Raw genomic sequence first — 13624 nt, 5'->3', positions numbered from 1 at the left:
CCAAACTTTTTAACAGGAGGGCCACATTATCTCTCTGACAGTGTGTTGGGGGCTGGGGGGAAAAAAGAATTTACATTTAAAATTTAAATTCACATAAATTTACACAAATGTATTAGACATGGAACTTATGTGAAGGTCTCATGATAGCTCAAAGCCTGTAAAAGGCCTTGCGCAAAGCAAGGTTAACCTTTCCTTTGCTGCCACTACTACTTCACAGACATGAAACAGCAAGCAGCGGAAGGAGCCCTCGGCCCACAGCTCGCACGAGAGGTCGAGCAGTTGGCCCTTGCTAAGGGTGCAGTCACATTGGACCAGCACGAGCTCCAGCAAGTGGGCCAGAGGCTCATTGGAGGCTGGGGTCTCCCTGAGGGCCGGATTGGGGGTCCCTGAGGGCTGCAAATGGCCAGGGTTTGGGTACCCTTGCCTTTAACCATTGTGTAAAAGAGGGAATTTTGGCAGGTGCAGCTCAATAAGTAAGGGTTTAAAGAACTGCACCTGCCAACAATCCCTCTTCAAAACAATTGTTGAAGGTATGGGCTCTGTGTCCTCCATTGTATCTGGTCACCCTGTCTCTACAGGCATGCATGGACAGGGCCAGCACTGGCCAGAAAATGCTACAACTGTTGGAAAGGAACACCAGGATTTTATACAATACTTATTATTGGCAACTGAAATACACCCAGACTCTGGAAAGAACCAATAGTGCCCGATGTTATAAACTTGCTATGGAGAGTGTGGGATATTGCAGTTATGTAAAAAATGATGCCTTATTAAACTTTGAGAAGCTAGAATAAATACTGACTCTTTTGGGTAAAATGGCTCGGAAAAATCATGGCCAAGAGTTTGGTTTTTTACATGCTACTGCAGATGTGGGGGGAAAAGTTTCAGTTTATTGAAAGCATTGCGGTTTGGAATATTTCATGTTGCACGCAAAGTGCATTTATCATAGTTTTAAAAATTTAGCTGTCATATTTAAGAAGCAAAAAAAAAATTATGATAAAGAGAGAGAGAAAAGAAAAGATCACATTGTTATGCAATAAATAAAAGAGTTTATTGCATTGCCTTTGCTATCATTATACGGGCAATATAAATGCATACACAGGAAAAAGGAAATTGAATAATATCTTTGGGAACACATAGATCCAGAGTAAAAAGAAAAACATAATAAAACATATTGCATTGCCATATGTAAGAATGGTCTGATCAGTTCATGCATTTAATACCGTTCATTTCAGTGTAACGCTTATTCAGAATCAGTCCTTGCACAGCTAAGTGGCTATAGCTGTAATGAAACTTGCTTCCTGCACCTAATAAAAACTGCAGGTTTTTAGTTCCAGGGAAATTGAGATTCTTTCTGACAAAAAAACATTGACATACATATCATTATGGTTTATAATCAAATACAGAAGAAGACATACTATAATTACTTCCTTATATGGGAAGATACATTAAAATTGTAGTAACCCATGTCCCTGCCACTTTGCCTTCCGCAGTACAGAATCCGAGTCTGGAGAATGATTTTCTAAATAAGTAAAGCACAAAAGAAAAAACATGCTTTTCAACATTGGTTTTGAAACATCCTAACCACCATCAACATTTTGAGATTACGGGGAGAAAAAGATAGGCTTCTTGCCAAGGAATGTCTTTCAGTCATTGACTTGAAAATGAAATTTGGGTTTAGAGAGAGAAGTCCAATAGTCTTATTCGCTAAAGCACAAAAGAGACTTTGGCAGAACTTGAAGCTGATTAGCAACTGTGTGTCTGCTTGGAATTTATATGTCACTTTGAAGGTACATGGAAGTGCATTTACTCAACATGAGATGGGGTAGCAGATCGCACCCATCTGCCCTGCCTGAAGGCTCAGCTCACCTGTGGACACTGGATGTCATATGCTCTGATGCACTCTGGCTGCATAACACAAAGTTAGAGGTGTTTGAATATGGTGTTATTTATTTTACTCAGAAGTAAGCCCATCGTGTTAAGTAAGGCTATAATCCTATCTTACTCTCTGGAAACAACACCTCTACGCACAATCCTTCATAACATGCAGTCCCTATAGTCCTAATCTAGCTAAAGTTCATTGAGATGTCCCATTGAACCAGAAGAGGAACTTCTTTGAATATGGGACAGCAGTAGAGGAAATTATCCATGACTGACTAGCTAGAGGTAGATTTATAGTGGGAACAGATCCAAGGAAACCCATCAGGGCAGCTTTGAGCTTACACGGGGTAAGGAAGCATAAGCTTCCATACTCCCGAGTAGCCCCAATAGTGCTTCCCAGCCCAGTAGTGCTTGGGACGCAGCGGTAATTATTTCAGTGCTGCTGCAGCCCTGGGCACTGGGAAGCTCAGGATTGGGCTGTAAGTTCCATTGAAATTAATAGTGCTCAATAGTGATTGGTCATGACTAACTTTTCTCTATGTGTGTAGGTGGTGGCACACATTATGCATGACATGCCTAGGTAAAGCTGTCCCAAAGACTGGTTTTGCATGATCCCGGTATTTTATGACACATGGAGAAAACTCTTTGTACAAGATGTGTCTAAAGTAGCACATCTTCTGCCCCTTCCAAAAAAGACAACAGATTCACAGAACCCTGATTAAAAAAAAAAAAGTCCTGGCTTCCCAATGCCCACAGTGCATTCTGCCCTTACACCTAATTTCAAATTGAATCAATGTCACCAAAAGTGACTTGAGAAGCTGGTCTAATGGCCCAATCCTATCTGGGCCTTGTGCTATCAGAACACATGCTTTGGCAGCACAAGGTGCTTTGTGGTGGTGCAACAGCTGGGCAGCCACTGTACACTTCCAGACTGCTGCCACAAGTGGCCAGAGTTGTGGCTTGTGGACCAGCAGCTTCAGAAGGCCCCAACAATGCCAGTAAGTTGTCTGTGGGGGCATGTTGTAGGCAAGGAGGAGGAGGTAGAGGGTACATCCAGGCAGGGAGAGGGAGGACAGAGGACAAGAAGTGAGTTAGAGGGGTGGATCTCAGCGGCCGTGATTTGTAGCAGAACCCTATACCCCATTTTTCAAGCTGCCTCACTCCGTCTCTCCTTGGACCTATGCCAGCTACGTACCTGATGTGGGTCTGAGGAGACCCATAAGCCACCAGCAGGCCTGTCCAGAGGTAACTAAAAATGGTTTTTTTTACTTACCTCTGCTTGGCTTTCTAGTCCCGTCCTCCCCATCACTGGATGCAGCATGTGCTCCAGCAGCGTGACTGCATTGTCATCAATGGCGGGGTGTGTAAATGGAAAGAGTAGTTGGTTTGGTAGAAATTCAGACTGATTGGAGGATAAGAGAGTAGAAATTCAGATTCTGATTGGAGGGTGATGGGTATCTTATATCACACGTCGGAGTGCTCAGATCACATTCTACGTATTATTGCAGGCAGGGAGCTGAGGCTGGGAAAGAGTGTCTTCCCCAAAGTCCGTGGCAGAGGTGACAGTTGAACTGGAAACTTCCTGGTTCACAGCTTCATCTTTTCGCTTTTGACATTTGTTTCATTTCTCAAGCATCTTGCATGCAAACATTAAAAGGGTGAGAAAGAAATGAGCTGTATTGCAGACCATCTGCTCTTCTCTGGGAGAAACACAAGTGGAGCAAAATCTTCAGTTACCACTTAGAATTCTTGTGTTGTTGTTTTTTATTAGCCTGAAATGAGACACTGAGACATTGTTAGGAAGATAGGGTGAAAAATCTTATCCAGTTGACCACTTTAGACTTTTACAGGCTCCTCTAGGCAAATCACTGACATTCAGTGAGGGTGAAACTCAGATTTTAGCCACGTGACTTTTTGGCATGGTGGAACTGCTGTCCTATATTCAAAGAAGTTCCTTTGTCATATCTGCTGTTTTCCTTCCCAGTCTGTGTGTAAAAAAAGTAAAAGGAGGTACAATAATTCTGGCAGTGCTTTTCAGGTAGGGTGCCACATGGATTCAGGTGTGTAGCTACAGGCAGCTGCGCCTGGGGAGATGACATTATGATGTCACAATGTCACTTCCAGGCTCTCCTGGAAGAGATAGTGGCAGGGTGGCCATGCCATCTTGCTGCAGTTACTTTCCTTCTCCTTGAAAAGGAATAGGGCTACAGTGAGATTGCAGCCAAAACAGGAGGCAGCAGCACTGCTTTGCTCAGTGGTGCCCCCTTCAAGTGGCACCCAGGGCACGTGCCCTTCCTGCCATGCCCTAGCTACGCCACTGAGTGGCATTTGTGACCTAACAATTTCAGGATTCTTGCTCTGTTAAAAGTCAAATTCCTATGGCCCAATTCTGTAATGGAGATCAGCATGTAGAAGCAGGAGGCTTTCACATGTGTATCCTATGAGGTGCTCATCCAGGCCCCATGAACTGGCTGGATGCATTTCTTGATGCAAATGAAGATGGGTGATTCACACATGTCTGGGGCCACTGTTCATTGCACTTGCTTACTGGAGAGAAAGAAGAGCCAGATCAAGGCCTTTCTGTGATCTACTTAAACTGTATTGGCATGGGTTTGTTTTTTTTAAACTTTCATGTCTGATTTTTTTAATTGCAGATTTGTCGTAATGAGTCTGAACAGCTTGTGAAGAATAACAGAGAAAGGAATGAATATGCTTATAGAAGTGAGGCCACCAACGATCACATTTTTGAGAGGGTAAAGTATTTTTTTTCCCTGTCTTATCAAATGAACATCTCCACAGCATTTTTGAAATAACATCTGAAATAATCTGAACTGAACTGCTGTGTTTTGTTGTCTTTCATGAGTTCTTTTGGAGTACTCAACCAAACAAAAGTGTTCTTCAGTTGTTACACTGTGGCAGGTAATGTCAGGCCAAAGGAATCTCTTATTTTATTAGAAACATAATCCCACAACAACAGAGACCCCAATCCTACTGTGGCCTTGTGCTGCCAGAACTATTGTCCTGGCAGTACAAGGCACTTTATGAGAGTGTGAAAGTGGGGCTGCTGTCACATGCTACTAAACTACTGTGGCAAAAAGTCAGAGGTGTGGTGCTTGCAGCAGCGGCTCCATAGTCACCAGTAAGTTGGCATCAGGGATAGGGAGGGGAAGGTTTGGAGGCATTCAGAGGCAGGGAAGGGGCAAGGGGTGGAGGCCAGAGGGGGAGGAACACAGTGACAAATGTGCATGTCAGATCCTATCACCCATTTTTCGGCCCACCCATCTCCTTTCTCTCCTCAGTCTTATGCCAAGAATATAGTTGAATTGGGTCCAAATGGACTCATAAGCCACCAGGATACCTATGTAGAGGTAAGTAAAAAATTCCTCTGGCAGGCAGCTTGATCCCCCACCACCACTGGATGCCGTGCAAGCGCTGTCGGCTTGGCTGTATCAATGCCAATGGTGGGGGGATAGGATTGGACAGTTGGTCTCTAACTCCATTTGGATCAGCAGCTAATATCTTCCCAAGTCTGTTAGAGTGTGGCAGTGGAGGGTTCTTTTGCTGTGTTGAATTTCACTGTCTGTGTAACAGGAGCCATTAGATCTTCAAAGTCAGAACTGGGCCATTGATCCTACTGCCTTTGCCCAATATTAGGATTTGTTTCATAGCTCAGTGAGTTTGCTTTCTCCCTGGGGTTTTGGTGGTAATACACAACACCAAAGTATTCTAGCTCTCACTGGACCCATTGCACCCAGTATAGGATCCAGTTCAGGCTCTTCTCCTCCTTCTAATAATCTCACACAGGGCTTCATGCCACAATAGTGAAATGATAAGCACCTGAGCATCCAGGCCTCACAGTTGATAATGATTATGCAGGACTGGAGACTATGTTTTAAGCCTATGGAATGGTCCCCATGCTGTTCTTCTGCTGCTGTATAGCCTGATGTCTGAGAACCCTTTATTCATAGTCTTCAAATATTGTCCAACCAGATATTCAGATATACAGGTGGGGCCTCAGTATCCACGGGGGATCCATTCTTGGACCCCCTGTGGATACTGAAAATTGCGGATAATCAAATTTGCAGTTTTCTGCCCTATAAGCCCTCGCCTCCAGAACTGTGCTCCAGTCCCCTCTGGGGAGCTAAGTCCACAGAAGCAGAGTGTGTCTGCCCCGGAGGGCTTTCCCGAGCCTCAGAATGCCTTATAGGGCATAAAAACTTCACTTCCAGTTTCCCTTGGGAAATCAGAAGTAGCATTTTTTTTTGGCCAAAACAGCCATTCCAACCATTCGGACACGTGCTGCCTCTGCAGGCTTCAGAAAGCCCTCTGGAAGTGACTGGAGCACAAGTTTGGTTGCCTCTGGAGGGCTTAGGTGGGGCCAGTGCTCAGGCTGTTGGCGCTGCCCCAGCATTGGTTTGGACTGTGAGGTTGTCTCCTTCTAAATAGGCCAGAGGTATGTGCTTTGCCTTGCTCTTGCACTGATCTGCCATACCATATGTCAAGATTTCAGCCATAATACAGCGACTCCTTTCACAGTTTTGAGGAGTTCTGTTATTTTCCTTTGAAAGATCTTGGAAACACTTGTGTTCTGAAGTCGAATGCAGAAAACAGAACCTCCCAAAGTGTGCAATAAATGTAGTCAATTTGGCACACTGATCTGTTAAGGGATTTTCCAGAAATCACTTAAGGCATCTAATTTGGAGAATATTTTGGCTCCTATAATTTTTCATATAATATTCTCCAGCATTGAAAAAATTGAAAACTACAGTTGCGTTAAACTTTTTAAGTTCTACACAGTTATATATTTTCTTCTTTTTTTTTTCTTCCCCCAGGAATTATTCACAGTAGTAAAAAGGCTTCCTTTGGTTGCCTTTTTACTTCTATGGAGAGTGCATAGAAGGGGATATGTGTGTGATCCGGATTGGAACACAGCAGGGGAACTAATAGTGAAGGCCCCCTGTGGCAGTTTTGCTTCAGTTTGCTGTCTCCCTCAATGCATTATTCCCCCCCCCCCCCAAAAAAAAATAACTAGGCTCTTAAGGGGCCAGTTCATGCGTGCATCGTGAGATTGACTCAGTGATGCCTAGTTGGAGGAAATTATGACATTTTCTTGCCCTTGAAGGATCTGTAGGCATAAAAAACTAATTTCTGGCACCATTTCATGGAAGGCTTAGTGAACACCAATCAGGCTATTAGCCATATACTTTATTATTTTAAAAGATCAGGAATCACAGAAAAAAGGAAACTGCCAGAAAAGAACACCCAAAATTGCCACTAATGATAGAGCCATCTATTTCCTATGGTATATATTTATGGGCATTTCCTACAAAAAAAGAAAGGTACAATGCCATTGGTTTTTTTTATTATACACTGCATAGAAAATTATAAGTTGAATATTAGCTGCAAAATGGAATGCATAAGCTGGACTGGAAACTGAAAATGCATTTTTGGCTGGGGAAAACTTAGTTCCAAGTGATGAAAGAAGATCTTCAAAAATAAGGCTTCAGGACTACTAGAGAGGCTTGGAGTAATAACTTTTCAGTGTTATGAGTGCTCCATGACTGAGATTACCTGTATTTTGTTAATTATGAAGTCACCATCTCATGGCTGCTGTTGCTTAAAATGTTATGAGTGAGTGCAGTAAAGCAATGAGGAGGAACCATCAAGTATTTTATGATTTTGTTTATTTATGTGTTTTATATATTATAAAAATATATATAATACTCTTGAGCTATCAAGCTCTTAGAGTGGTTAACAAATCAAATCTTGAACTTGAACACATTGTCTGAAGAAGGAAGTGACTTGGGACAGCATGTGCTTCATCCTCAGAGCCCCACTTAAGCTATAAAAGAGAATGGGGTGGGCAAAATCAGATGGGGCAGCCAATGTGAAGCCAATGTGAAGTCTAATAGAAATACTAGGAGCCTGCCCTTGTCTGATCAACACAGCAGTAACTTTTCTACCACAGCATCTCTAGCCACTGACTTCAGGTACCCTGCCTCACTTATCCTGGTTTTGGGTATGGCCACCCATATGGCCATACCACTATATTTTAGTGGTAGAATACTTAAAAGCCCCAAATTCTGCCTCTTGGGTGTCAATGAGCAAGTCTAGAAAAGACTCTAACCTGAAACCTTGGAGTGCCACTCTTAGTCAGAGGAGATAGACGAACCTATAACAGAAGCCACTTCATGTGTACATAGGATTCTCAAAGCCCAAACTGTGTCACAATGACCATGTGGTGTGGGGCTTCTTGTTATCAGTGCAGTATGAACTGACCTTGTACTCCACAGCTGCCAAGTGATAAGCAATCATGTAAATTTGTCCTAAGTCGTGTTTATCTACAAGATTCTGTTTGGGAGCTTGTGCTGAATCAGTCAGAGAAGTCCACAATGTTGGGTTTAGTAAACTTTGGCCCAAATCTTAACCCACTTTCCAGCACTGGCATAGCTGTGCCAAAGGGACATGTGCTGCATCCTGCAGTTGGGTGGCACTCACAGAGGCCTCCTCAAAGTAAGGAAATGTTTGTTCCCTTACCTTGGAACCTCATTGCCCTTATGTCAGTGCTGGAAAGTGGGTTAGGATTGTGCCCTTTGAAAACAACAAGTCTAGTCCACTACCTGTAGTTTTGTTTCCTCATGTCTGTATTTACTGATGCTTACTTCTGTGGTTCTTGCAACAGGCCCTAGATCTTGTCAATACCCTCTCCAGGGTGTGTGCACCAGTCTGGATGCTGGGTCTTCACCAGACCTTTCTGCTGCTCCTCATCATTGGGAGATGGCTTCTTCCCATTGGCGGTGAAATCACTCGAGACCAGTTGTCGCAGCTGCTTCTTATGTTTGTGGGCACCGCAGCAGATATACTTGAGTTCACTAGTGAGACCTTGGAAATAGAGAATGTCAGGTATGTGATGTTGTAGAACCCCAATTATTCGATGATTCCCAGACATGACAGTCTTCTGAGAATTTCAGCTGAGGATTGTGCACACCCCGCAACGCTTCTTGACAAATGTATTTTTCCAACTGGGATTTTGAAGTTGAGAGCGACAAAGAGTCTTGTGGCACCTTAAGAGGTGATCCAGCTAAAGATAGTTGTGATCAAGGATGAAGCACAAGTGTTTGGTTTTCTTAAATGTTAAGTAGTAGCTAGATTAGCCCGCCTCGGAATCTGAGCCATGGGTGGGAAGAATGGGGTCTGTCCAGATAGAGAATGAAGACCCCTCACATTTGCTGCTATTTGCCCTGGTTGCAAAATTCCCATTGGCACAAACGGGAACATTTTTTTCATGGCAAATCATAGTCAGGGGGCCTTGATCTAAATCGGAATTGCAATGGCCCTGATTCACAAGGGGTTTGAAACAGCTGCTATTTAACAGAAAGAAAGAAAGAAAGAAAGAAAGAAAGAAAGAAAGAAAGAAAGAAAGAAAGAAAGAAAGAAAGAAAGACTTATAGTAACATTTAGTTTGACCCTAAATCACATTGAGCCTAAGAAACCTATGGCATGAACATTTATAGTCTTCAACATTCTTCATCTTTTGTATATATTGAATATATGGAGCAGACAGCAAAGTTGCTCAACAGATTAACATAACATCCATGTAACTAGAAAATCAGTCATCAGTTTCCTGTCACTATCTGCACACAATACAATGAGAGCCAAGGAAAGATTACAGCATACTGTAGTGCCTTATATAATCGTAAATTGAGATGTGTCCTTGTCATTAAATAAAAACAGTTCCATACTGCTGGATCTTCCTATTTTTTGCCCCATTAAATGTATTTTGTAATGCTTCCCAGCAGACTGTTTCATTCCTGCATTACTGAATTACAGCAGTTTACAGCACTTGGATTCTGAATATACAGTACAGGCTGAGTCTTATTATTCACGACACTTCCATTCTCAGAACTCACGTGGATGGCAGAAATCGCATTAAAGCAAATCCATTTTTAAAAAATGTCCTTTTGCTCAGCAATTTAAAAACAGCTTTGCTGACCTTTTGTAATGCACACAGAGGCAATCAGTCTCTGTCTAGGCCAGCCATTTTCAACCCCTGTGCCATGGCACACTAGCGTGCCGTAAGTGGTCCACAGGTGTGCCACAGAAATTTGGGGGAAGGTCATTTATTGATAGGGCCAATGGGAGATGTGAGTCCCTATGGCAGCATGGTGTGCCTTGTCACTTGTCAAAAACCTGGTGGTGTGCCTTGACCATTTTAATGCTTTGTCAGTGTGCCATGAGATGGAAAAGATTGAAAATCACTGCTCTAGGCACTTATAAAGGCTTCACTCCGAGGCAGAGACCCCTCCCTTCCCTGGAACCTGGTGCAGGGAAAGAATGGAGGAGGTGATAATGACTTGCATTCTTTCAGGTGCTCAGGGGGAAAGGAGGGGTCGCTTGCCTGGGAGTGAGGCTGTTCTAAGTACCTGGAGAGAGAATGATTGATGGATTGTCTACCAGCAGCCCTCTCCCCCATTAACAAGGCTATTGTTAAATGACCTTTTTCCTTTAATTTAAAAGGCCCTTCTCATCGCATTGAGATAAAGCCCACAGGTAAAAAAAAATCTGTGGATAATTAGGTTATACCTGTAGTGAATATCTGAAATATAGCAATGATGACAGTGGCATGAGAATGTTGACAGCCCCAGACAACATTTTTATGAATGTGCAAAAACTTGGAGATATGCCAGTGAATGCTGACTGATGAATGGGGTGGGAAGAAGGTGGAACAGGGAGGAGCTGGGACGGGGTGGGATTGGTGGTGGCAGTGCATGCTGAATCCCAAGGCCTTTCTCAGGTCTGATCTGCCTGCACAGATCAACATGGACTTGTGTTGCTGGTGCATGTCTGAGCTGAGCAATTGAGGCTGCTGGGTTTCACACTGCGGCAACAGGGCAGCAGCCAAAAATCCCCTGCGGGATGCAGCTTAGCCTGAGCCCACATGGCTGCATTACCATCAGGTGAGTTAGGTTGGATTGGGCTCTAAATAAATTATTCCCTTTTAAGCATAGGAAAGTCCCAGATAGTTTGCTGATTTCACAGTTCAAGAGATGCCATTACAAAACCTGTCCTGTTGTGCCAAATCAGCACCAGAGGCGTTCCTGAGGTTCACCGCACCCAGGGCAACCCCCAGTACTCTGCCCCCATACCCCATTTTGCCCCCCTTCCACCACCCCACACACCTGACATGGAAGTAATTGCGGTGACATCATCTTCACCGCAATTACTTCAGCGCAGCTGCCTCCTCCGTTCCCCCTTTGAAAACAAGGGGGAACGGAGGAGGCAGCTGAGGCCCCCACGGAGCCTTTCGTGCTGCAGGGGTCTCCATGGCAGCGGTCTGGGGCTGCTTCCACTGGCCCCAGACCGCTGCAGTGGAGACCTCTGTGCCGCTTGTAAGCTGTGCAGAAAGCTCCGTGGGGGCAGGGAAGCAGCACACGTCTCCTCCGAAGTCGGAGGGGGCGTGTGCCGCTTTCCCTCCACCTCTAAGGGCATCCCTCAGAGGCGGTGGAGGGGTGCCCCAGGCGGGGAAGCGGCACATGTCTCCTCTGAAGTTGGAGGAGGCACACGCCACTTTCGCTCCGCCTCTGAGGGATGCCCTCAGAAGCGCAGCAAGGGCGCCCAGGAGTGCTCCTGGGAGGCAGCGGGAAGCTGCCTCTCAGTCAGCGTCTTGGCGCCGACTGGGTCGCCCCCTCCCCTCCTCCTTTATAGTAGGAGACGAGATGGGCGCCTTAGAGTGTCAGTGCCTCTCTAAGGCGCTTGTCTCTTATCCTCCTATAAAGGAGGAAGGGAGGGGGCCAGCTCAGTCGGTGCTGAGGCGCTGATGGAGAGGCAGCAAGCTGCCTCTCTGCAGTGCTCCTGGGCACTCCTCTTGGGGGGGCAGGGGTGAGGGTCCAGAGGTGCCCCTGGAGAGTCAGTGCTGGGGGCATTTACCCCGTTTGCCCTCCTCTAAGTCCGCCAGTGATAAGCACTACTATGTATCTACTTCTGGCCTTGCACGGGTACCATAAGCTCATTCAGGGTACTATGCAGAGGCCATCTCATTGCATTCCTGGTGCTTTTTATATGTATCGTATGTTTTTGTTTTTCCAGGACCAATTGTACTCTTGTGTATGTGATTCTGGCAGTGTGGACTTGGAGTATGCTGCAATTTCCCTTAGATCTTGCAGGTTAGTAACTTACAAGTCATAACTCCCCGGGATTTTACTAAAGAATGTACAGTACTAGTGTTTCAGTCATGTTAGACTGCCTGTAACCTCCTGTGTTTCAGCAACTGGGATCAAATGTGTACACCTGTAGACTGGGCAGAAATGGGTTAAGGCTGCATTCCTGGAAGTAAGCCCTATTGAACAGAATGGGATTTAGTACTGAGTAGACATGCATAGGATTGCACTGTAAGTGGTTAGCAAGGCTTCTTTCTCTATAGCTGTCACCACCAGGGCCCATGAGCCAGAGAGAAAGGCATTACTTTCCCTCACAAGTGCTCCCCAGCAACTGGTATTCAGGAGCACAGTGTTTCTAACCAGCAAGGGGCATACTTTTTATTTATTTACTTAATTAAATTTGGTTTTGTCATGGAGGGGGGGGGCTACAAAACCTTCTTTGATCCCAGGTAGCAGATAGATGCCTTAGCTATGCCAGTGGCTGGGGGGAGGTGGCAGATCAAGTGGGTGGTGAACTGCTGAGGGGAGGAGGCAGGTTTCCCGCCAATTTGCACTTTTTAAAAAGTGTGGGCATGATGTCACTTCTGTTTGTGAAATCACTTCCAGGGCATCGTTTTGAGCTCTGCACCGGGCTACACGATCATTAGCTATGCCACTGGCTGGCACATCGTTAGGTCATGGGTAGCAATATTTAGCATACTGCTACATGTAACTTAGGCTAGTCCTGTGATTATGCCACTCCTGACAACCAAGAACATTTCTTTTAAATGAAGGCCTCATTTCACTTGACCTATATGACATTCATGTAAACTTTTTTCTTCGTTTTTAGTGCAACACGTTGGCTGCTGTCCATCGGCCTCATCAAAGAGAGTCTTCCGTTTGCTCCTCTGCAAACACAGTGCAGACCTGTGGAACATTGGCATCAGCTTGTTCATCCAAGATGGCCCTTTTCTTGTAGTGCGCTTGATCCTGATGGGCTATTTTAAAGTCATCACCCAGATGCTGGTGTTCTTCACAGCTAAGAATATCCTAATTGTGATGTTACAACTGTACCGTTTAATCGTGTTATCATTAGACTTCCATGCCTCCCTGCTGTATCAGTCCAACAGCCGGAAAGGAGGAGTTGGTTGTTGCCCATGTGAGCCTAACCAGATCGGTCTTCCACCCAACAACTGTGATACCAGTATAAAGGAATGTGCCCAGGAGGATTCTGCACCAGTTACTGATGAAGGCCTGTGAACTTTTATTAGTGCTATTCAGTTGTTTCCCTCTTGGTCAATTTGGATGGGGATTGGCACTATCAGGTGGTCTTTATGGTTTTGACTGATTTTGTTCACTACATGATGAATATTTGATCTTAAAACAAAGGGATGTTGGCGCAAACTCACCAAAACAGAATGGTTCTCAGTCCCACTGGTTAAGGTAGGCCTTCACTCAGTCCACATTGTACTTATCCAGTGGGAATTAAGCAGTAGCTTTCTAGAACTTAAAAAAAGTGATGCATTAGTGGACATGGTTATCAAGTACAGCGGAGTACAATGGACTTGAGTACAGCGGCATTGTGCTAGCTGAATATTCACCTGAAA

The 13624-nt window shown here is 44.7% G+C and overlaps 1 protein-coding gene across 1 annotated transcript in view; it reads left to right on the top strand.

Annotated features, from left to right (window-relative positions):
* TMEM26 (transmembrane protein 26) overlaps nt 1-13277 on the top strand; it is a 28364-nt gene extending 15087 nt beyond the window's left edge. The window contains exons 3-6 of the mRNA XM_066621394.1: nt 4536-4634; nt 8564-8784; nt 11968-12044; nt 12868-13277. Of these exons, the coding sequence (XP_066477491.1) occupies nt 4536-4634; nt 8564-8784; nt 11968-12044; nt 12868-13277 (807 nt within the window). The remainder of the gene's footprint in view (nt 1-4535; nt 4635-8563; nt 8785-11967; nt 12045-12867) is intronic.
* Nucleotides 13278-13624: the final 347 nt, after the last annotated feature.

This window comes from Tiliqua scincoides, chromosome 3 (assembly GCF_035046505.1).
Source record: "Tiliqua scincoides isolate rTilSci1 chromosome 3, rTilSci1.hap2, whole genome shotgun sequence".
Taxonomy (NCBI): domain Eukaryota; kingdom Metazoa; phylum Chordata; class Lepidosauria; order Squamata; family Scincidae; genus Tiliqua; species Tiliqua scincoides.
The sequence above is the reverse complement of the archived record's forward strand: the minus strand, read 5'-3'. Positions and strand labels throughout refer to the sequence as shown.